Below are 25,727 nucleotides of genomic sequence, written 5' to 3'. Positions count from 1 at the left end.
TAACTGCATTGTTGCAGATGACTGACAAGCTGGGCTTTATTATCTCTACAAGGGAAGTTATTGTTTCACAAGTCGGGTTTCTCTGCTTGCTTTTAGGCGTGATTACTTCAAAACTACTGAATTCATTTCTGTGAAATGTATTGGCATGGGACAGGCAAGGAAAAATAAAAAGAACATTAAATGTTTGTGTGGATTTAGATAAAAAGACGGATGAAATGTTTTTTCCACACTTGAATATTGGCAAAACCTTTTTTTTCTTTTACTTTTGTGCATCTATCAAAAGTTTTCATCGGCGTTGGCGCTGAAACAGGTATTCAGAGAGGCTTTGACTTGCATCTGATATTTTTAAAAGTACAGTGGGCCCTCACAACTCCACCTCATCGTGGATTTTTGGTCGGCAGTCACGTGATTCCATACGCACATTCTATTGGCTGATTGCATCCGGAAGTGTGCTATGTTCTGTGAGTATCAAACTTTCGTGAGACACAAACGTGCTTTAAACAGTCGATAAGAGTGTAGGAACAGGTAATACAGATAGAAGGTGGTTTAATGTCAGTATGGGGAGGGTTCATGAATTACCGTAAATAAGATAAATAGATTGCGATCTTGATCGCGGATTCCTTAATCGCGTGTGGTTCCTGGAACGCATTAACCGCAAAGAACGAGGGGCGCACTGTATATTTTCAGTTTGTTGGCTCTTATTCTCATTCAAGGATTTGAAATGAATGAGAATTTGAAGCATCTCGCCAGATGATCCAGAGCTGGAATCCTCTAAAGTTGTTTTCACCTGTTCTGCTTAATTTAGTTTGTTTATTGGCAGGATTACACCAAAATAACTGATTATACCACAGATAACAAAAATAATCCAGCCAGTAGACCGCATTAACATTTCTTTGTAAGCGCATTCACTGTTTGAAATTATCAACACTTTTTCTTTTTTTTACCCCTAGGCTGTCTTCCTGCCGATGTTGTCTCCAGTTGTGGCCTGTGTCGCTAAACATCAACAGGTAAGCCGTCAGCCAATCGGAGCTGCCGTAGCGTCCCTGCGTGGCAACACCCGTGATTTGGGTGCGCCTCCCCAGATCCACCTGCAGCCACTGGTATCGATCCGAGATGAATGGAGACCAACCTCCTGCTCCTGCACATTGAAAAAAAAAAGGGTTTTAATGACATTGGCTCCCACTTCATGTTATAGCCTGAGTGGATTGTGTGTTTGAGTGTGTGATGGCGACAAGGGATGACACAGAGGTGACAGAAGAACGTACAGATTAAAATATGATTCATTTTATATTCATCTAATTGAAATAAAGCTTTAAATTTATGAATTTATAGCTTAGAGTCAACACTCCGTGCTGTGATTATAAAGCTGGCCAATAATAAGGCCGCCAGTTGGGATGTGAATACAAACTGCTTGTTTAAGCGTGTGAGTAATGTCCATAGACTAATGGCATAGAGTTCACAGCAATGCCAAAGAGTTAACTGCTGAAGTGTGGAATATGTCAGTCGCTGCCTTTCATTTGTGCCTCTGTGTGCGTTTTTTTTAATATTAACAAGAATCAGAATTATTTGAACATTAAAAACATAACCCTCCCACTTCCACCTCAGGACCTCACACAGTACTCACAAAGCAGACACTATATAAACAATCAATACACTTTCCTCATATGCTCATTGATTGCAAAGCCTGTGAATATAAAACTCTTTGGAACAAGGAACACAAAAAAACAAATCGTCCATATGAACAAAAAATAGGATCGCTCACTTTGGAGAGATTATAAAACATTAGGATGAGATTTAAATGACTTTATTCTGTGTCAAAAACGTGTCCTGACATTGAATGTAGAGGCTGTAGTTTTTGTGGGGTTACAAACTGAGGCTCGTATGAGACAAACTGTGTAGTCCGTCTGTTCTTTTTAAAAAAAAATTTCATGTTTTTGGCCTTGACAGGAAGCAGAGGATGGTGGCAGAAGAAAAAGAAGGCAACATAATCCACGGTCAATCATTCTTTTTAAATATTGAAAATGAACTCATAAATTCATGGATTTCTGTTTTTAATTTACAATAATTTCCAAATAAGTATTGCATTTCTTTTAACCTGAGAATGTTAATCTCAGGTTATTACAGCTGCCTTTTAGAGTTGGAAAAAAACAACTGAAGTAAGATATGTGTTATATGAAAAGAGAAAGTTCTCCTTTCTGATTTAACCTTACTGGAAACAAACACGGTGACCTCTGAAAATCAACTCCACACTGCTGGATACCAGATGCATTCATTGGATGCATTTTTATTCAGAGATGTTGAATCTGCTGCGGGAGCGACAGGGTCAGGACGAGGAAGAAAAGAGCTGTGTGGATTGTACCGTGTAAGAATAACAGAAACAGAGGAACAAAAGGGCAACAGAGAGAACAGTGGAGAACAGAGACCAAATTCACGTCCCATGAATTTACCCAACACCAACACAGGAAGCTGCGAGCATCCTCTAGTTTTCTGTCTTCTTGTGTCCAAAAAATCTGAATGAACAAGTAACCCTAACCCCGTAGGAGCGTTCAATTTCTAAAATTAAAACGAAAAATATTGTGTGAAAGAGAAGAGTGAAAAAGAATCAGCCTCCCCTTTCATGCATGTGACTGTTAATTGAATTTCTTTGTGTTTTTTGAGCTGCTTATCAGACAAATCAAGAAAATTGAGCAACGTTTTAAGTTCTGACAAATTGTAAATGGAATATTTTCACATATCTTTTAATTGAACATTTTTCTAATTAATTAAATGAGGAAATAAATGACAGATGAATCCATCATTTTAATAACAGTTGCAGCCCAAATTACCACATGCAATATTAATGCTCTCCATTACCTTGTGCTGCAAACAAGGTGAAAATTTTTTAATCTGCAGTCAAACTCGCCTGACATTTCAGTATCTTCATTCTTACACATTCTTCCTTGGTACTAAACTTTACTCTTTATCTAATTATGCACACCTCCGTGCAGATTCTCACTTTGACTCAACTGCAAATATGAACTTGATGAATGTCAGTTGAGTTTAAAAATGACCTTAGATGGAGAAGTGAACCATCTCCAAACCCTGAACAGAACTTAAATTGTGTCAGATACAGCCCACAATTTTTAATTTTTAAATTTTGCCATCAAACATGAGTTTGAATTTTTTACAGGCCTTGTCAAAAACCTTGTCTTTCATGAAGAGATTTAAGAATCTTATTTATTAAACTCCTCAGATTTTAATATTTATGTGCATTACACATTTACAAATTAACTTGCATTTAGAGTGAAGTTTGCATTTCAAAAAGATTTTTGAAATATTAATTAAATAGATTGAACGAGTGTACCCCAGAAGATGACATTCTAAAACATCGTTGGGAAGGAAAAAGAATAGTTTTCAACATATTACATCATTCTGTCATCTCATTTTTCCAACTTTTATGCTTAAAAACTTGTGATTTATTCCTCTGCAACAAAACCTATACATATCAACGCTTTCATACAATCTGATATTTTGTTTCAATAATGATTAAAATGGGAAATAGCTGTGGGAACCTAGAATTAGCCGCGTCTGAGGTCATCCGCTTCATTCCGGTGTTTCACCCTCCGCCAGCGGTGTCAGGCCTGTGCTGCCTTGTTCATTAGAGCAGCAGCTAAAGGGCAGAGCTAATAAATACCTCAGTAACACTGACAGCACAACAGGAGAGAGCTGGCACACTGACCTTTACTCATTAGAGCCACAGAGGAACGGAGAATACAGGCAGAGGAAATGGAGCGAGAGAGTGATGGAGAGAAAGAGAAAGTGACATGTGCAGCATGGCAGTGTCATTGTGAGAGGGAATGAAAGGATGTTAAAAGAGTGAGAGGGGTAAACACTCTGCACTAAATCCTCCATGGTGATCCCACACCTCACGCACTACACTCGTGCACTATTTCTCACTTGAATACCTTCAGGAAATGACTAAAGTGTATTTTGAAGCTGTTTAGAGAAACTTTGTTTCCTGTTTTGTACAGCGCCATGGATGGATGTTGTACTGAGTGCAGAATGTTGTATTTATTATTAAAATGTATTCCTACACAATCAATGGAAGCAAAGGTCAGTCCTGTGCTAATCTTCTAATGTGCTAATGTGGTGATGATCATTATTCAGTGTTTGTTCTTCAAGAGGTAAAGAGCTCATACGTCTCAGATGATTCCTTTCAACCATTTCTGCGCCAAGGCTCTATTATCTCAATCCTTGATTAAGCTCTGATCTAAGTTTTCCATGGCCGACATTAGCACATAAACGTTCTAAAGTAATACTTCTACCCCCATTCACACACGCAATTAGTGAAGTCCTCAAGATAGGAAAAAATTTGTTATTCCTATAAAACCAGCACAGATTTATGTGGGCTAACATTAATGCATCAAAAGGAACCTTTTTTTCCCCCTCTCTTTTGGATGATTCCTCCTGGCCCAGTGTTCGAATACAGGCCAACGATGTGCAGTATAAGAGCTGGGTTATGACTTTTTTTATGGTGGCAGGGATGAGAGATGGTACAGACACTCAGAGATAACAAGCTCAGTTCCCACCGCTGCCGGTTGGAGCACATCAAAAACCACAAGTGTTGTACAAGCGTCCTTGAGCTCCTCTGGGTGAATGCATCATCTAAAATCATGTCAAATCAAAATAAGAATCTGCAGTCCTGGACCCAGCTGGGAAGCATCCATAAAACACTGGGATTAGTTTAAATGTGGACACTTAAGTTGAGGACCTTGGAATACTTCTTCGTTAATCCTTTCGACTTCTCTATGTATCGGAAAAATGGCCCAAATGCCAAGTGACGACATTTATGGTTGGCTTAACCTTTCCGAAACGAGAACTGATTATGTCATAATCATAGAAAAGGAGACCAGCCTCAGGTTTAAGATGTTGAGTCATTTGCAGGTTTTTTTTTTCTTTCTCTACCTATAGAAACACCAAACATTGTGCATTAGCTTTCATCAGCTCAGCTCAGCTGACTCTATTCAACCTTTTCTGCCACAAGCTGTGAAAGCTTCTATTTTCTGCATGATGAACCAGATCAGGAGCTCACAGAGCAGCAACTATTCACAGCAGAACTTAATGCTGTTTACTTTAATGCACTGCAAGTGTGCAATAAGTGACAGATTGGCAATATGTTTTCAGTTAGATCTAATTATGAATCTCTTTTGCATCTTTGCATTTGGCTGTTTGTTTTTGCCACATCTGTATTCGAGGGCCTGAAAAAGAAAGCATCTTGAAAAGGTCTCCCAGGTGTCATGTTTTTAAAAATGCCACACTACCTTTGCTGTGTAACTGGAAATAACTATGAACAGTAAAATAAATTTTTTTAAAAATATGTCAGGATGTCTGGTTCTGCTTGTGTTTGTTTGCTTGTCTTGGGGTTATTCACAGTTCTCCTGTGTAAATTTGTTGCATGTAAATGCTGTAATTTTCCGTTGATTTTTAAAGTTAGACCTACAACTCCTCTGGTGTGCAGGTTTTTTATCCATTTTAGTGGTTCCATATTTATGGGGCTCATTTCAGAAACATTGCAGTGGGAACGCAGAATGTTTTCAAAAGGAAAAGAAAAAAGATCTAAATTTTCATCAAAAATGTTGCCATGTCAGTGGGGCCTTGGCGGTCCTCTCATTTGGATCCAGGAACGGCCAAAGCCATTGCATCATTTTTATGGTCAAGGTCCTAGTGGAATGTACCAAGTGTGTTATGGATGAGGGGGAGAATGCTGATTTTACACCATGTGAAATCATAATCACCCTGTTAATATTTTTTTGTTGTGTTTCTCCATTGCTCACTTAGAATATCTTTCTATTGTATGACGAATAAATTGCTGCTACAGGCTGGTTATTTTACCAATATTTCATTCTTGGGGTGGGAGCCAGTGTTTTTAGAAGCAGGAGTTGGAGCTTCTTGCATGAGTTCATATTAGGGCCACACGGATGCCACTGCTGAAGGCCAACGTTTAAATGGGACATGGACCAGTAAGAAGCTGTTTTCTTAAATATTAACCTGTTCAAATGTGTTTTCTTTGTTATTAGCTGCGTTGTTAAATTTGATGCATTAATCCAGAGGGAAACAACAACAACAAGACTTTAACTGCTGGTTTAACAGGAGCTACATTTGCCACACAACCATCCTTACACGGAACTCAAAATGTTAATAATGGATTTGTGAATAGCTGAAGGAGACCTCATGGAGTTTGCAACCAATCTGTAATGGAAACTACACCACATTAAAACCCTTCAAGGTATCAGGCGGCTTATATGAATTCACTTCCTAAAAAGAGACAATATTCAGCATATTATGTCCATCTGTTCTCTTTGAATTTTATTTTAAGTATAAATAGAGAAATAGAGGCTGACAACAGTTTTCAGGGCAATGGGCTGACTGAGTGGAGAAAGCAGATGTGTATGAAAAGTAAAAGCAGTTTTAAAAATTAGATTCACACAGCAATGTGTAAAGCGAACAAGACACCAAAGCTGAAAGGAAGACAAAAATAAGAATAGAGATGGAGAAAAAGCCTGCAATCCATTAAAGGAGAAATAATCTTTCACGTCAGTGGGTCTCAAAGAGAGACAGTCAGACACAAACAGCCAAGCAGAGCGACGGAGTATTACCAGGTCAACATTTCTAAATGTGTCTGTGTGGGCTTGGGGGAATTTGACAGGATTTAAGGCTGATTTGAGTTGGAGAGTCATATAGTTGCAGTGGAATTTAGGTGGAGCTTAAGTTGCTTTCCTGACAACCTGGGAGATGACATGTGGCTATATTTATGGAAGTGTTTGGCAGCAGAGCTAATACGACCATTTTAGCATTTTCAGAGAAGGGAAGCAAGACATAAAAGTGGAAAAAAAGAAGTTGTAATTGTTTTGAACATAGCAGGCCACTGGAACATCCATGTCTAATATAAAGTCCTTGAAAATGGGCACAGCAATGAAAGCAGCTTCAGGGGTCAAAAGCATGAGTGTAAAATTAGGAGCAGCTCCCAGAGATAGGGGCTCAGGGAATTTAAAGCAAAATGTGGCAGGAAGGACTGAAGGAATGTATGAAGGCGTTTGGGGTTGGAGTGTTTTTCATTAAAGCTGATGAAGGAGAGCAAGTTTAGCAATAGCTACGAGGTAAAACTTAAAAGTAGGGTATGAAACATTGTAATTTGGAGAAGAAGCCTTAATATGAATACTTTCTAGCTTTGCTTCTACAGGCAATGTGCACAGACATTCTAACATGTAGTTAATAAGAAACTATGTGTTGGTTAAATATACAAAAACTACATGGATAGGACATACGGTATCTTCTGCATCTGGGGGAGATGCTGAGTGATGTGCAGGGAGACGGGTATTTGTAGCAATGGAAACAGAGTTCAGTCACGGAGAACTTCATTAACAAAAGCCCTTCTCTGTGATACCTCAGAGCTACTTGTGAACATTCTATAAAGTATTTTCTGGTCTGTCACCAGTGGTTAAAGTTCTTAGAAATTCTACATCGTGAAGACAAAAAAATAGAAAGGAATTCATAGTCTTTTCTTTGTCAATATAATTAGCCGATATTTTCTTTATAATTAGAGAGACTGCCTCAGAGTCAGAGGATTTTAGTGGAGGAGCAGTAGAATTTAACCATTATTATTGCTTAAGTGCAGCATTAAAAAGGACCTGGAAAGAGAGAAGAGAGAAAAAAACATGACCTAAAGACCAATTCTTCATTGTGCAGCTCTCTCCAGGAAAATAATTTCAACCTATAACCTCCTGCTAATGTTTAAATCCCATTTCCCAATCTAAATGACCACTTCCAGAAAATGATATCTGGGATGTGATGAAGTGTTCCCAGCCAATCGCAGCATAATTACAATGGTTCTAATGTGCAATTATCAGTATGGCCCACTGAAAACAGAGATGGTGTCGGTGTTAAATACTGCTATTAACATTTGCCTGTAAATGTTAACTATTGTCATTAACATTTGGCCATAAGATGGAGTGAAGTTGTCTCCATGTTTTCTTGGCTGCCCACATAAGGCGGATTTAAGCTTACACGTATAGATGAAAACACTAGACAAAAGCAACCATCACGAGTCAGATTGATATGAATGGAGCTTGAGGGTAATGGACTCCTGTCTCTAAGCTTTTTGGTTGATATTCGATGAAACGTTTCCACCTACAAAAGAACTCGTAAAAGGGACTGGTTGATTTTACGAAACACAAAACTCTATCTCATATCGTTAACAGACATTCCACTTTGTCTCTCTATTCCTGCAAACTGAATGCTGCACATAAGCATGCAGCCAATCGTGTGTTCGATCACTGATTGCTCTCGCTATGTGATGTATTAACATCACCATAGATATAACTCTCAACCTTCTCTGTCCAAAATTTCATCTCCTAAGGAATTTAGTGAGCAGTGTCCAAACAAACGTCCTTCCCCAGGCTGGCTGGTCAAAGACATTTAGCTCCCTGAACCAAAACTGATTTTATTTCCAAGCCAACCAGAACAAGTGAGCTGAACAAGCTGCTCACAGACAGACCAGAAGCAGATCAGTCAATGTAAATGCAGTTCATATGTTAAATTCACACACCGAGGGAACATGTGTGACTCAGACAGCTGTCTGTTCAGATTATTCCTCACTAAAGGTGACATCAATACGCTCACAGCAAAATGCAAGAGAGGGGTTTCTGGTTACCATGGGGATCACTTAAACCTTTCGTTGAAGCATAAATTGAGAAACACTGCTTAATATCTATTGAGTGACACTCATTAAAAGTGTCATGCATAATATTTTCTTTTGTCAAACGTGTGTTTTCTGATTCAGTCGGGTCGTGGTTCTGCAGGTAGATGAAGGTAGAGGAAGCTCTTAAATTAGAGCGGGACAACTCCATGGGTCATGTATTATATTCAACTGCCTCCAACAGATGTTACATATTTTAATATGACTATAATTAACATTTTTTTAAAAACATGGGTGCGTTTTGTGATTTGATCCACAGGACATTTTTGACCCGTTTTCTGTGCTGCACTGAGGACTGTGTCCAGGCCCCCAACTATGGCCTCTCACCAACTTGATGATATCGTGTATTAATTGTGCATTTTGCACATTATTGCCCAACTGAGAATAATAAACCACACCAGTGCCGTGCCATCGCTTCCTCCTGTCTCTTGCACTGTGAGCGGAGGCAGCATTGTGATGGGATTAAACCACCGCCATGTGTGAACACTGCTGTCAATCCCGCCCCCCATGTGGGCTGACCAGCAAAGACGGGGGGCTGAACGGCAACAGCCAGATCCAAGAAGACATATGGGAGTTTTGTAACTACCAGATCCCAGTTGGCTGCTTGGCCTCAATTTGAGTCTGTTATAATTACTTTGTGATGGACAGGGCGCTTCATCTAGCCGTGCTTGTTGGCTTTGCATTAATTCCTTGATCCTGTTCAGCAGAGAAGGGGGAGTGAGTGATGGCTCCTCCTAAAGATTATTAGGTGAAGAAGAATCACTGGAGCAATATCCTGATAAATTCATAAGCTTGGAAACTTACACTCCAAGCAAAGGATGTGGACACTTACGTGACACTTAATGCAGACATGCAGACTTGAGTTTGAAGATATATGATATTTCTCAGAGCTCAACTGTTTGCCTTGAGTTTCAACCACTGAACTGATTATTATACCATTATTAAATGTGCAAATTGATTCTGAATCCCGAATTTAAAATTCTTGTAAAAGCTGGTTAGGAAGGAGTCTTTTTTTTATTTTATTTTATTTTTTATTTACAACTCAGCTCAGTTTTTGATGATTTTTATTTTTCACTTTGCCTGCAACACCCGTAGTTAATTGCAGACTTAATTAGCAGACAACCACATAAAGAACAGTTTCAAAGTAATGTCTGCCACAAAGTGAAAACAGCTTGCCTCTAAATTGCTTGCAAATTTAAATCTCACCCAAAAGCTTGTGCCAACAGCTTAGCTTTCTTTGCATTTTCACTGCCTCACAATTCCTGAATTTTTGAGACAATGGCCCCCCTAAATGAAGATTGTTATGATTGGTTGCTTGAGGTGATCTGGATAAAACCCCTTGTCAATGAGCCTGCAGGCAATGGTAACCTATTTAGTGATTAGATTGGATCGCTTAGTTGGTGTTGCTCTGCTCACAGCATTGCACCGGCTGCACCCCTCGTGACTTGGTTGTATAGCTCTGCTAGCACATTTGCTAACATCAGCAAAGACGTGTTTGGCCCCAAGAGGATGTTCCAGACATGTTGTTGTTCTTCAATGGAACATCTCTTCAGTGCAAAATGTGTTCACAGAATTGGTTTTTATCTAAGGTTAGCTTTTCAGCATAAGCATGTTAATACTGACAGCCCAAATTATTATTATAATACAATATAAAATTATACTGCAACTCTTATGGCATCAATATGTTCAGTATTCCCATCACTTGTTATGATGGTCACAATCTTTCTGACTGATGAGTTCCGAAAACCAGTGAAGGTTTTGTCTGCTTAAAACTATGACAAAAAAACAGAGCTAATCCAAATGCCATCAATTTTAATTTGAAAATGGCGGTATAACTCCCGTGGCATTCTTGCCTTACCCTCACAGTGACCCACTTTGGGAATTGCTCCAGCGAGCTTCTGGAACTGGTCCAGCTGTGTAATTGGCTTTATGTCTCTGCAGTGTCTTAAGACCCGAGAGATTAGGACAACAGTGTTCCTCTTACATTCATTTCATTCAAGCATTCAAATATGTTTTAAAAAAATGGGTCTGACACCACAATGAGATTTGCTCAGAATAACATTCTGCTGGTTTTTCTTCAGTGCATCTCCACATTGGGTGAATTATTCTTACACAACCAGATATTTAAATGGATTGCAATCCCAGACTGAGAGATGGTTGTCTCCTCCGGCCTTACTGTCAGCAACTGTAAATTAAGAAATCTGCATAAAAAATGAGCCATGCTAGCTAGTCCTTAATGTAGCTCAACATCAGTAGGCAGAATGGAGCTCCCGCTTGACTCTTTATTGTGGTGGGTGAATCACGACTCAGATTTATACCCCTACTGAGTGGAGGTAGCTCTGTGTAGACTTTTGATGTACTAGACTAATATAATTCCAATCCATTTCGATCCATCTCTGTCAGCTGAGGTTTACCTTTTTATATTTTGTGCTATGTGTGTCACTGAATGGCAAAGACTTTCCTCGACTTAGGGGGAAATCTCCCAGCAGAGCCCACAGAGCTGAACACATTTGAATGACAGTTTGCCCAGATTTTGTGTACAGAACCTGTTTCATCAAGCTCTGCTCACATTTTTTAATCCATGCGTGTGTGTCAAGTACTTTTGGGTACAATTTGCTATGGGGCTTCAGCTTTAAGAAAAAAAATATACTGCTTTGCTGTGAAACTCCCACACTGGAAATACATTAAGACCCTAGCTCAAACCAAAAGTCTTTTGTCCCTTGCAAACTTTTAGGAAGTCCTAATTGTTAATCCACACTCTAAGAGAACCAAATCAACAACATCATCAAGTTAATGAAGCGATCTACACCAGAACAAAACCTATTAGCAACAACCAAATGAAGCCACCATCAGAGGAGAGGGTGCAATAAAGTAGTATCATCATAGAACACACATGTAGATGGAATTTCATACTAAAATAGTGTCCACTTTGTTTAAACCAGCCAATGCCTAAAAGTACTTCACTACACTTGGATAATATCAATTAAAATCCAATAACATGCCTTAAAAATTCATCCCTGTGAATAAACAAGCACAAATATATCACGTTTACCAAATTAAATATCTGCCGGGTGTTTTGTGTGTGCAGTTAAATTAAATCCACCCACTAAATGTAAAGCCAAAGAGAAAATAGTCTCTTCAACTGAGCTTTCTGCAGGGAATCCTGGATACATCAACAGTCAATCACCATCCCAACCTCTTTAACTAATAAGATATTTATGCTAAAGCTTTTTATGACTATGGTAATGAATTCTGGGAAATAAAGCCACTTAAACTTTAGAAATAAGAAGTGCTCTGGTTTTTCCATTTCAGTTCAAACAGTAAACTATTTAAATACAAGTAAATCAATTCTCACCTTCTCTCCTGTTGACCTTGGCGTAGACCGGCCCGTGGCTACTGGTTAACTGGGAGGAGCTTCGGAATGATGTCGATGGTAGACTGGTCACCAGTGGGATGTCACACACCTCTGTTACACAATCAAAAAGCAGGAAAAAAAGCTTAAAATCATAAACTGTCTCAACCTAAACGGATTTATATTTTTCAGCGGTATCTTACATGTTTTCTTCTAATAAAAGGTTGAATTTCATAACTATTCATACAGATGTCAAGGAAAGGGCTTCCAGGATGAACATAATGATTCTGATTTAGTGTCCTATAAACAGTAAGTGCTCGCAAAAGTAGCATGTTTTTGCAGGAGTACATTTCAATAGTTCAAAAACTGCAAAAAGACGAAGTCGGAGGATATCACAAATATAATTAAAGTTCTGAAGGAGCTGTGACTAATTTTATAATTTATTCACAGGGGAAGCAATTTCAGCAGAATATCTAATTATTAACAAAGTATCAAATGTTGACGTTTTCCTGCGATTGCTGTGTTTAATCTTTTTTTTTTTTTTAATGGGTGTTGTTTCTCGCTGCTGAGGAGAGAGTCAGTTCAAATTATTCATGCTACATTTGGAAACGCTCAGTCCTGTCTCCCCACTCTGACAATGAGGCTTCAACCGAAATTACTTTGTTAACATTATTGTACTTCATTTCAAGCCGCAGAGGGGTTTTCATTACCTGAGGCTACAAACCACCCACTGTTGACAGTTGTGAACAGGCTGTCATATCCACCTAGGTCTACCCGGTCTAACTCCTCTCCTCTCTGCAGACACTTCAGAGTCTATTTCCATTTAAGCTCAGGTCATTTGCTGCATCTGCACACAGAAATTAATCTTTAGGAAACTGTCAAACGCTCTTTTCCCCTCTGCTCACCCCTGATAGTTTATACTAGAAGGTATTTGCATGTAGAATGTGTTTTTAAAAAAATGCATATTCAAGCAAAGCAAAAGCAACTCATACTTCAAGCCCCAGTCAGATGTCCGGTTTGACAAATGACTTTAAGGACCACATTACGACAACGTTGACATCTTGACAGATGATAAAGCTCACACAGTGTTGCTTTTTTTAGGTAGTGGGCTTCTAGCCAATAACAGTGCACAGGGTGTGATGTCAGAATGTGACAATAGGCTAAAAATGCAGCGACAGGGTAACAAGACTTCCTCTGTCGGCCTCTTTATACCTGTCATATGTCTTGGATGTATGGAAACCTGCAGGTGAATGTGTTCCACCAATGTGGCGCCTTTCCATTGGTTTGCACACAAGTGTGGGCGTGTCTATTCGAGCTTCAGAGATATAGTTTTAAGCCTGACCGCACATGTCTCATCCGACAATGCTGTGGTGCTTTTTGCACGGTGAACGGCACCACTTCTGCCGCTCCCCGTAGCATCCCAACCACGGCACCTTGACTGCCTCATCTGTTTGTATGACAGTGATAACAAGATTTTGTGATGCGCCCGGTGTTTCGGTTTCAGGCGCACACACCAACTCCATCCTTCTGCAGTAAACTGAATCATCCAGTTTACCATTTCAGTGAAATAACTGAGTGCCCAGAGGAATGATAACAGATCCTGAGATGCTGAATACTGATGAGGACCATCCATCACTTCAACAAAGTAAAGGTGAAAGAGTTCAGAGCAGCATGCGTCCCTTTCTCTCACGCACACATTTGCAGGGTTTAACAGTTGGTCCTGATGCAGTCAAGAGGTTTCTCTGTTTGCAGAAAAATTCTCACCTTTAACTGAAGGTGAAAGTTTACCTACTTTATACCCTGCGTGAACATTGGCCTGCAGAAACCAGCAAGGTGAGTGAGAGCACAAGACTTCGCTCAACTTTCCAACTTCGATATAGCAGTGACATTAATAATTTCTAACTCGAATGGCACATACCTCCCCCAAGGCTAAAAAAATCCTATACAAGTCTATTTCGCTTGCCTGGCCCCTGCACCACCCCTCCATAATGTTCTGTGGAAATCAGCGCAGCAGTGTTGGTGTAATTATGGAAAATGTTGCAACCTTTCTCACAATGCTGAAGAAACTAAAAAATAATAAATAAAGACCTGCATCCAGATACCAAAAGGAAACAAGTTTTTTCTTGTTCTTTTCTTTAACCTTCACACAAATAGAGTGAAAATTCCTCAACTAGAACAAACGTACAGAAAAGAAAACATAACTTTATTGGATTAAATAATAATGAAATTCCAATTGAAGGATTTAGCCAAAACCCGCAAACAAACCTAAATGCCCAAAAATAAAAAGGGCTTGAATTCAGATAATTAATCCTCATGTCTGTCCAAAATTTCACTGCACTTCAAATTTGTTTGCACCAGACCCAAAGTGGGAGACAGACAGACAGACAGACAAATAGACAGATAGGCAGACAGGGTCGGTATTATAACATCATAAAACAAATGTTGCTCTACGGGAAATATTTCTGATATGTGCAGCAATCAAAAGATAGACAATTTTTGCCTTATGTCTGGAAAGTCTGAAGAGAAGCCAGAGACTCGAGGAACAATTTAGCTTGATGGGAGACTGTCATCTGCCGTAAGCAATCTGTTTGTCTTCAAACTAACACCAGAGAAGTGAGCGTGGCTTTAAACGCGTATCATGTTTCTAGTTTCCTCTGGACAAACAGACACATTCATGTTCACTTTGTACAATCAGCTGTGAGTGTCAGTTCCATAAAAACCTTTATGAAAAAAATAAGCTTCTGAATTTGTTAGATCTAGCTGTGAAGTATTATCAAAAATCAGGGCATTGTCATTGCTCTATCATTACCAGGATGTTTACCTCTTGAGATAAATAGAATTTAATTAAACGCTGATGACATTTTTACTGAAAGAACATCACTAAAACTAGTAACTAAAACATGCTCCACCAAGGCTGAATGATCATCTGTTTGTGTTTCCTTCCTCGTGTCCCATTCACTCAACAGGTTTAGTGAAAATAACTTCATAAGTTTCTTTAGTTTTGTTGACTAATTCTCCATTTTGCAAATGCATTTGCATCTCCAATCAAATAAAACCATTCCACAGAGCTGAGCTCCACTTTACTGATTAGAAGACCTTTGTATCAAATTGCTGCACCCGTGTTCATTTTGTTCCATTACTGAATGGATGGCTACACAAACATTTATTTAGCATTTTTCTATTTATCAGTGTCAGAGTAATTACTTTCATTCAATACTGTATAAAGATAAAACATGAAAACTTACCAGGTTTTATCACTTGTCTTTTCTATGGGAATGAGCATTATTCCCTCAATGTCTGACTGGCTCCCACTTTGAATATTGATGGATTCTTTTTTGTACTGTCTTTATATATATAAATATATACATATATATTTATTTATAATTTGTGGGCAAGGACAGAACTGAGGAAGAACTCAGCTCCCCAAGGCCTCTTGAGCAACTCTCAAATCCCAAATAGCCTTCACCGGCGAATGGTTGTTGAAAAAAGGATGTAATTTGCAACCTTGAACTTATTTTTCTAGCTTTGAGAATGATTCAGGTTGGATTTAATAAATCAAAATTAACTCAACTTAAAATAAACTTGTTAAAAACTGACATTAACAAGAGCACTGATAATCACTATTTCAAAAGTCTTTCTCTCAATGCGTGTTAATTCTCAGGCCAACTAATATAAAAGCTATCATCAGATCAAAACGTATGAAAGTCAACGCATCAAGTTCGGTGATTAACTGCATTCATGATTAATCCGAAGGTCATTTGATGTTTAATTAAGATGGGACTAGATGTGAGTGTGAAAGCAAACATAGGTGAATCAATAATCCCTTTGAGTAGCACAAGGCTTCAGGTACAATCCATACATGCATGACAACAACTTAAAAATCCAATTCTACAGGTCTAATTTTGCCAGTTTTGTTTGTCTTTGCAAAAATTGCTTTCCTCCCAAACCATTTAAAAAAAAAAAACATTCTGAATTTTTAAACATTTTATAAAGTGTATTTCTTTCCTCCGTCTGCATTAGTTGGTGTTACATTTCAGAGATGAATGAGTGTATTTAGAACTTTCTACATTATCACCCCTAAACAGCGGTTAGCTGGGCTGACGGCCCCAGCAGTAACAAAATGAAACCGTGCTCACCGACACACGACGCAGAATTAAATAACCCAAACACACACTGTGATTAAGAAAATAACTTGAACAGCAATGCTGATTATGCAGCAGAGGACTTCACCTCCTCTTGTTTTCTCAAACAGTGAGAATATGGTTGAATTAATGCATTTAAAAATTTTAAAATAAAAGTGTTTCAGACTGTATGAGGGATTTGAAAATAGTGCTCCCTTCTCAAATCATTCAATTTGGAATCAATTTAGCAACTGTGTACAGTGAGACCAATGAACTGGAAGCTAAGCAGACCATTCCAGAACTCATTTTTAAGATGCTTTGTAAACTATAGCTCCATATATAGCTCTCACCAGCAACCTCTCATGGTTAAATCTGCCCTAACCGTCTATCACAGTCAAAAGATCATTTCCACCTGCATTTAACTCTAAGAGAAAATGCATAAAGCCGAAGTCCATTTCCAGGCTAAATGGCTAATTATCTGCTGTTGCTGCAGCACATTAAAGAGTGTGTACGGCCGGCTCCAAATATTCCTGCAGTGGTTTGCACAATGATGTGGTTCCAACTCTTCAAAACCACTAATAGCAATGTCTGCTTGCGATATGCAGACTGTAATCAAACGAACACCGAGAGCAATACGGTCGTCATCCAGCCGACTCAGCCAGTCAACATTTTAATGCTGTATTTTTGTGATTTATTTGGCATATATATTCCAAATATCTTGTTTAAACCAGATATTGTTGTGTAGTTGCAGATGAAGTTTATGTTACACCAACATTTTCAGTGTTGCACTGGTACTATTTAAAAAAAAATTGATTCAAGTGATGTTGGCGTGGAAATATTTTCAATAACCTCAGCGAGTTGCCAAGACAAAACTCATTACAAAATGAGTGTCACTGCATGCATAATCTTTCCTCACAACGTGACTTTTTTTTTTTTTTTAAACTTTCATGAAATGTGCGTTCCACATCATCGTTGGCATTTTGCCTTTAAAAAAATAACAATTTTAAGGGAGTCCTAAAACATCCCCTGCTTCCACTTACTGCGCACAAAGGCATCAGGCACCTGGGTTAACGGAACAGTCCAGTAGCAATAAAACAGCCCTGTTTATTGCATTTATATAACCACAATACCAAAAAATCTATTTCGGCTGATAGCCTTTCCTGCTGAGTTTCCAGACTGCAGCCAGGGAGCAGGGATGTTTGATTTTCCTCCTGGGCCAAAGTCAATTCTTCGCGACCCCTTTCACCTTTACAGCAGTTGCGGGAAAAAAAGAAGAAAAAAAAACCACATTAGAACTTCAGTTCGGTCTTAAGAAGCTGCCGTCTTTGTTTAACAGCAAACTATAACCTGCACTGCAAGTTTACTGCTGAAATAACGACTTGTTGCTCACTCTTTCCCTCCTGCTCCCCTCCTTCTCCTCCCCTGATGCGAGTTCAGCGACACACTGCCCACACATGGACACACCACCACCGTTCTCCCTGAAGGAGCTACTCTAGGCTAAAAACAGTTGCGTCACTTTTGTAGTTAAAGAGAAAACAATGGAAATCTTGCATTTAAAGAAACGGCCTTCTGTGCAATATAGAGAAATGCCATTGGTTTTTAATTTGTGGTAAGTGGAATTGAATTTCTATTACATCGTTTTAGTCCTCTGGAGTTCACTCTTTCACACACATGGGATGGAAGAGGCTGCTGTGAAAGATGCCAGAATTTTCTAAGACACTTTCACTCGACGTTTCATCTAGGAAGAGAACTGCTAGAGAATCCGCTCTACCTGGGCAACAGCAGTGGTATAATTTTTATAAGGTGTGTCAGTAATTTTAGAATAATAAAAAAATATTTCATGTCAGACTAGAGCGACTGTTCCATCTTCTCCTCCAACCTGTTTTTTTTCTTCTTCTTCTGATTTTAAATATACATGAGTAGTAGTTCATCTGATGTGCTGTGCAGAGCAGCAGCTAGAGGGACATAAATATAGAAAACTACTGTGTGTAGCCTGGTGCTGGTTCTGGGGTCAGAGGTTCTGAATGACAATCCAGCTCAGCTGTCGGGCGGAGGCTGAAGGGTGGGGTTGTTCTGTGAGGTTTGTCTGCATCATCTCGAGTGGAGAGACGGAGACGGCCAGAGAATGACTGTTGCAGACGAACCATCTTTGAGGCCAAACCTCTTGAGGATCTGGTCAGTAGCGAAATCCCTCCCCCTTGGTCAGCACAGACACCACCGAGTCTGAAAGGTGGGACGCGTTGGTACGGAACACGGCAGCAATATGACTGCCCGTGTGGGTGACCAGCAGCTGCTCAGGGTCGCTGCACTCGATGCATAACATCTTTACGGCGCAGGCATGTTTTATCATCATATAGGGGATCTGACTTTTTCAGTGTCACCACACCATTGCAGAAAATACAGAAATCTCTCTGGCAACATCTTGGGAACAACCTGTCGCTTTGGGATGCCTGAACAAAGAAAAAAAAAAAAGACCAAATCCAGAACCCAGCTGCCAGATTTCTAACCAGAACTGAGAGACGTGGTCATGTTACTCCTGGTTTAGACTCGCTGCACCAGCTCCACTATGTTTCAGGACGGATTTTAAGATTTTATTGACTACTTAAAGGCCCTTCATGACCTCTCTACTTGCTATATATATATGGCTTTTTAGCCCCTCACACTGATGTGGACCGCAAAGCCCCCAGACACAACTGTTTTTTGTTTGTTTTTTTGTTTTTTTGACTTGCCTCAAGGCTAAGGGAATTATTTTAATCCTTCCTCCACACTGTAATTAAGATGACTGTTCTTGATTGCAAAAAGTGATGACACTTCAGTTGTACTTAAAGGTAATTTTAATCTTTCGTAGGAGTAGTTTTGTGTAATTATGTGAATTTGGAGATGAATTAAATGCCTTTATGTGAGAGGAAGAAATACGTTGTTCTGCTGCAGAGGAGCAGGGTTTTATTGCTAGAACTTGTGCTGCTGTACACCACAGTACTGCAACTGTTTGAAGGTGAGATGAGGGGAGTCAGGCGGATGAATCTGACATCACACACACAAACACACACAAAGAAAAAAGAAAACCCACTGATGGGTGAAATGAGAGAGGGATTTGGGAGTGTCACTGCATGGTTTAAACACGTAGTGCAACAATGAACGTCCACAGTGCACTCAACCAAACTCCTCCACTCCTCTGCATTTCTTTGTGAATTTCTCATTTCTTCTACCAATCCCTGGTCAGGCTTTACTTTTTCTCTCCACATCACACAATGAGGATCAATGTGTTCTTTAAATTGTTATTCTCTGTTTAACTTCATACAGGCGTATGTTAGATTTGGGCTGACTTTTGTCGAGCAGCGTTCTGCATTGTTGCATCTTTTTCTTAATGAAAAATGTGCTTTTGACTGTTCTCTTTCTTTATCTGTCTTTTCATGAGCTTGACTCTCCGGGGCTTTTTGGGCTGCTGGAATATTGATGTGGAAATTCATCCGTACTACCGTAATGTTTACCATTTGAGATCATAACTGATAAAGAAAATAGCTGGAAAATACGTTTGGTACTTTTGTTTGGAAAATTTTTGTCAAAATAAGAGATTTTCTTTAAATTCAAAGATTAAATAATTAAATGTGGTGCAGTTCTACTGACAATGGGGCCAACTCCACCTGCTGATCAGGACAAAATTGTTTACACAACAACAACTTCTGGTGCAGGTTGCCAATAATTTTGGGGCTTGAATAAACTAACTTTTAAAAGCTAGAGTGCAGTATTTTTAAATACTTAAGCTAACTGAGCACATTCTGTGGTGTTGACTTTAAAAAGCTCGTCATCTACATCGCCACCTACTGGTCTGGCATGCATGCTGCAGGAACATTTTTGCAGATCAACGTCCACAAGGATAATTTCCACATCACTGTCATTTGAATGCAGTTTCTAAAATTAAGTTTCTAAGTGCAACTGCAAAATGCCCCTTACGTTTAATGCATTACAGATAATTACTCCACCATTATAAAGTAATGGTAGTATAATACTGGCAGATCACTGTATAATGTACTACAGTTTAATTGTTGTCTTGCTACTTAATTATTTATCAAATGAAAATGGGGGAAACGGTAGGAACTATCAGTATTTTGTGTGTCACATAAATCTCCACAAACAGGCGAGTAAATTTGCCAACAGCTGATACATTCATTTACTACTTTCTCCCTGCACTGGAGAGCGATAGTGAAAATATGGCTGAATATTGGGATGATAACAAGTCATCTGATAAAACGACAGAGCCGTGTGATGAATGGGTCTGTTTTAGGGAGGCAGACTTTCACCAGGGACCTGGCCTTGAGCAAACACAAAGTCCCCGCAGGTCACAAAGGCAGATGGATGGACTTTAGATCTCGGTCACTTTAATCGCTAAACTACTTGTCCCTGGATTAATGAATCAGAATTCATGACTGGCAGCTCCAGACTCCAATGCTGCCGCTGTAACCTTGACTTAATCAGAACCTCTTCATGACTTCCCATCTGCAAAACACATTTTCATAAATGACAGCAAAGAAGAGAAGTAGGGGCAATTTATCCTCCGCTAATTCACTCTTTCCTTGGAGTGGTTTGTTAAGACTCTACTGTCTTGTGAAGCATAAAGGACAGCAGGGATTGTGGGGGGAAAAAGGCCTCACACATTCACAAGAAATTGAATTTATTCAGAGGACTATGCTCTCTCGGTGCTATCCACTGAAAAGCACTAAACTCTGATGAGGCAGGGCCGTTTACATATGAAACAGGAAGCTAGGACAAATTTAAATCAACTCCTCTCTACTCCTGATTTGTAACCAACTTTGTTTCGGTCTGGTTGTGAACCGGGGATGGATTCCTTAATACGGAGAAAATAACAGCACTGCAATACTTTAGATAGATAGATAAATACAACCAATCCACAGTCTCGGCCATCTGAGAGTTTTCCATAAAAGTTTCCTTAAAGTAATTGAAATGAGAGCAAATGTGACATTTTAGAAGACGTGTCTACCTGTTTGCTGCTTTTACTAAGATGTTAAAGATGAAAAAAGCAGTACAAAACAAATAAAAGGATGAGAACATGTTGACACGAGACGCGAATCTTCCCCTGGGCTCAATAAAGTCGACATTGGCTACGAAGGAGGCGCTGATTATTTCTGGTGGCGATGATAATAAAGGCCACAGATGGATGATAATGAAGGATGTTGAATCTTCACCACCATTGGTCCTTTATTCCAACACTTCAGTAACTATTGTTTTACTGATCGATGACCTGTTTGTGTGACTAATTATTATGATTATTCGGTTCTCTTACTCACCAAAGCTGTGTGTTATTGTGATGCTGTTGTACTGCAACAAAAGGAAAGGTTTTGACTTTTAGTGGATTCAACCTAAGCAAACATTAATCACAGAGGAATACAAAGAACAGCCAAAAAACATGTTTTTGTCATTAAGGTATGAAACATTGTTGTTTTACTGTTCACCTTTTGGGGTGCTCTTTGTAAAGCAAATTTTTCAATATGATGAATAAAGCTTGCGCTTGTACAGCCAGATGGGGTTTTTTGTGTTAAATTATATGTTATTGAGGGAGCCTTGGATTAGATTTTGTGATAATGCCGTGTGGTTTAAAAAAAAACCATCCGTATATTTCAGATTCTTTCTTTAATTGTTCCTTACATGACATTTTGTATACAAGCACACTTCTCCACTGCTTCTCACATGATCAAAACAGACATAAACACTCCAGCGTCATTCTGATCCAGCCTTCTGGGCACACACAAATTGGGCCAAGGCTCATTTACGCTCCCTCTACGATGAAATGGTCTTCAATACCCCAACTGTTGTCCCTCACGCTGGCACGGATGCATCCACTAGGTGGCAGTGAAAAGTCGGAGACTTGAAAAACAACAAAAGAATGGCAAAGGTCATTTCACGGTAATTTACTCTATACTAGGTTGTTGGTTCGAACCCCATCTCCTGGAGTCATTTAATGACTTCCTACTGCTTCTGAGGAATGGGTCAAATGCAATGTGGCAAAAATGTTCCGTCTTCATCTGCATCCGTCTTTCATGCTGAACATAGATGAACCTCCAGGTTTAGGATGTGTATGTGTGTGTGCGTGTGTGTGTGTGTGTGTGTGTGTGTGTGTGTGTGTGTGTGCCTGCGTGCGTGCGTGTGTGTGTGTGTGTGTGTGTGTGTGTGTGTGTGTGTGTGTGTGTGTGTGTGTGTGTGTGTGTGTGTGTTTCAAATTCAATCTTCGACATTAGTACGTAATGTGTTGAGCTGATATATTCATATTAGGACAAGGGTTGGGTGGTGCTAAGTGGGACTGAAACCAAACAGGCCAAACACTGAAGTCTGTTCCTGATGGCGAATGGAGAGATACAGTCTAGTAACGGGGAAACAGAGATAGTGGCTGGTAACAAAGAAACAGAGCAGTGCTGGGGATGATGGATGTGACAATGACAGTGACAGAAACCTCCCATCACTCATGGATAAGACATTGAATGTTAAGATTTACAAATTGAAACCTTCTCATTGCTTTGGAAGCATAATGTAGACAGAGGACAGATCATTAAGTGGTTGACAAATGCTCTGCTTTATGTGAGCACGCTGCAGAGCAAGACACATGAAGCATAGAAGAGCGATGCAATAAAAATTCATGTCGTGATTTTTGGGTTTTGGGCTCCGTGCACCGAGGAGATTGTTGTGTCTGAGCAGAGAGAGAGAGACGATGCACCCATTTTATCTGGACGTGGGTCGATTTTATTTCACGCTATCTCCCTTTATTTTACAGCTGTCTTCCCAAACAATCAATTTATTTTAGAAAAAAAAAAAACATTTAAATGCAGCCATCCGTATCCTTCATCCTCCATATCTATCAATTGTTCCATGCAACCAGCTGAATAACAATGTGTAAAAATGCTCTGAATCCATCAGGTTAGTGATTTTTTTTTTTTTTAATGTTCAAGTGCCTCCCAGGATTGTGATGATGGCTGCTCTGATTTACAGTATGGGTCTGTGGGAGAACACAGTAATTACAGTGGAGAGGAAGGCTCATCGGATTTTTACGGAGCCACTACTTCAACAGTGCATCCGCTGGAATTATTAATTAAAAACCTCCTGAGAGGAAAATCACAGCTCCTCTCAGGGTCCCGACTGCAGCAGGAAAACGAGAACAATCTCCTTCACTTGTGTGTGAGGTGTGAGGTGAATTCTCTCATTCCTTGAAATAATTTTTTACTCACAGCTATTAGAGAAGCAACTTTTTCTGATCAAGCCCCTCCTGAAATCTTCCCTGCACCCAAGAGCACACTTTTTAGGATTAAACTGGAGCTGACGCATCAGCACCCTCCTGTGCAACTCCCCAACATCTCCACCAACAAACCGCCAGCTCCCACCCTCTCATGAGAAAACATCCAAAGCTGGAAGCGCTAAAAGAAACATACAAATTGTGATGTTGTTGTGTCTTGAAACTTGACAGCCATAAATCCCTGGAGGGTGCAGTGCTTTCCTTACAACAACGACCCCCCCCCCAACAACCCCATGTGGAGGTCTGATCAGACACATCCAGCTGTTCATCTTCCTGTATTCACAGGACAAACTGCATGGGCTGCACGATTTCTTCTCAATCTGCAGGAATGGGTCGCATCCCGGATCAGAACCTGGAAAACCTTTCATGCTTCATCCTGAGAGCTCTCAGGCAAACTAACGACAGCAAAGGAAGAGGCAGATTTCATGACTTCTTATCCTTTAATAACTGGACAGAATTCATCGCTCAGTTAATCAGTTGGACTACTTTCAGAATTTTTAAAAGTAATTTTCACCTTGATTTCATTGGTTTAGTGAAGTTTTTGTGGCGACTGAAGAATGAATTAATGAGAAAGTAACTGGCATATTAATCAATCATGAAAATATGAAAACAACCCCCTTATTGCAGATTGAATTAATTAATGCAATATTGTGCATCATTAGATAGATAGATAGATAGATAGATAGATAGATAGATAGATAGATAGATAGATAGATAGATAGATAGATAGATAGATAGATAGATAGATAGATAGATGGATTGATAGAAGTCTTTTATTATTTCCTCTCTTTTTAACTATAAATCCACGCAAAAAATTAAATGTCACCACCACCTTTGTGCGTCACGTGTCTTCTCCTTCTATTGCAAACGCATCCCCTTACAGCCGGTGCTACAGTAACCCCCCCTCTCACCTTCTCCACCTGTCCCACGGGAGCCGAGCAGCAGCGCGGCGACCAGCGCAGTAATCCCAGTGAGTTTTATACTCCTCAAAGACATGTTGAACCGACGGGATGGTGTCCAGAATATAATCCCGTCAGTCGGATGGATGGGAGACAGTCCGTCCTTCTCCTGTCTTGTCCTCTCCTGTTCGCTGCGTGTCTCTGCTCTCCTCCGGCTCCAGCTCCAGCTCCGCTCCGGTGCGCTCCGCTCCGGCGCGCTCCGCTCCGGCGCGCTCCTCTCCGGTGCGCTGCGCTGCAGTAGCCCCGCTGACTCTGAGTCGAGGGGCTACCGGTACCAGGTGGGGTGGATGCTTCCACACCGCCTGCCTTCCGTGAAATGATGGAAACGAGAGAGGAGGGAGGGTTTTTACGAGACTGTTGCGGGTTCGAGTAGAGTCCCACCTCTCTCACTGAGACCCCGGAGAGGCTCGGAGTTCCTGGAAGGAGTCCGAGGAGCGTTTCAGCAGCGCACGGAGACGAATGTTTAGATGTTTAGATCTCATTACATGGTCTCATGTATTGTGGATTCACACACAAGTAAACACAGCTGGAATGAATGAATTTCATACTATTTAATACTTTCAGCTCAGTGATTAACTTTTCTACATTTAAAATATTTCCAATCATTTTTTTTTAAATCGTTGGAATTTTGGACCATGTTTCCTCCAAAACGGAATTTTAAGTCGTTACTTTGGGGTCTGGATAATAATGACAACATTTCTCGCTCAATAACTGAGTGGGGGAAAAAAAAACAATGATTGCAGACTTGTGTGAAACATTTGCTCCATTTCAACCAATAACGACCCTAAAATTCAGGTTTCGCACAAAAACACTGGAAGTTGTCCTCCAACACTGTGATGAGGGTCCATTTTCTAACAATGAGTTGTTGTATTCACATTTACAGTTCTGTTCATCACATAACATATTAATGTAAGATTTTTATTTACGGTGGCGTATATTTTTAAATCTGTACTTTTACTTGAGAGGATCTCTGCTGCAGGAAACCAGAAATAAAGCAGTCGTCTTCTTACAATTCTTTGTGGTTGTTATACCTTTAATCCTTTAATTTCAATCCTGTAATCGGTCTCTTCCCTATTATTTGTGGTCGTTTCCTGTCCCTTTATGGTTATTTAGTATTGTTTTGTATTTTTTTGTCAAGTTTTTGCATCTGTTTGAAGTTTTTTTTGCGTCCCTTTTAACGTCTCTTCGTCATATTTATGTCCCTTTTTGGTCGTATGTCTCTGTGGTTTTGCAATTCTTTTTTTTTTCAGTGATGCATCTC

General features: G+C 39.7%; 1 protein-coding gene across 1 annotated transcript in view; it reads right to left on the bottom strand.

The window, feature by feature from the left end:
- Positions 1-24,765, bottom strand: part of LOC137598645 (contactin-associated protein-like 4) — a 75,885-nt gene extending 51,120 nt beyond the window's left edge. The window contains exons 1-3 of the mRNA XM_068319034.1: positions 24,419-24,765; positions 12,090-12,200; positions 945-1,138 (exon numbers count right to left, since the gene is read on the bottom strand). Coding sequence (XP_068175135.1) covers positions 945-1,138; positions 12,090-12,200; positions 24,419-24,503 — 390 coding nt within the window. The 5' untranslated portion in view covers positions 24,504-24,765. The remainder of the gene's footprint in view (positions 1-944; positions 1,139-12,089; positions 12,201-24,418) is intronic.
- Between the last annotated feature and the right edge of the window lie 962 nt (positions 24,766-25,727).

The sequence above is a fragment of the Antennarius striatus genome, chromosome 7, assembly GCF_040054535.1.
Source record: "Antennarius striatus isolate MH-2024 chromosome 7, ASM4005453v1, whole genome shotgun sequence".
NCBI lineage: Eukaryota > Metazoa > Chordata > Actinopteri > Lophiiformes > Antennariidae > Antennarius > Antennarius striatus.
This window is presented reverse-complemented; position numbering and strand designations above follow the sequence as displayed.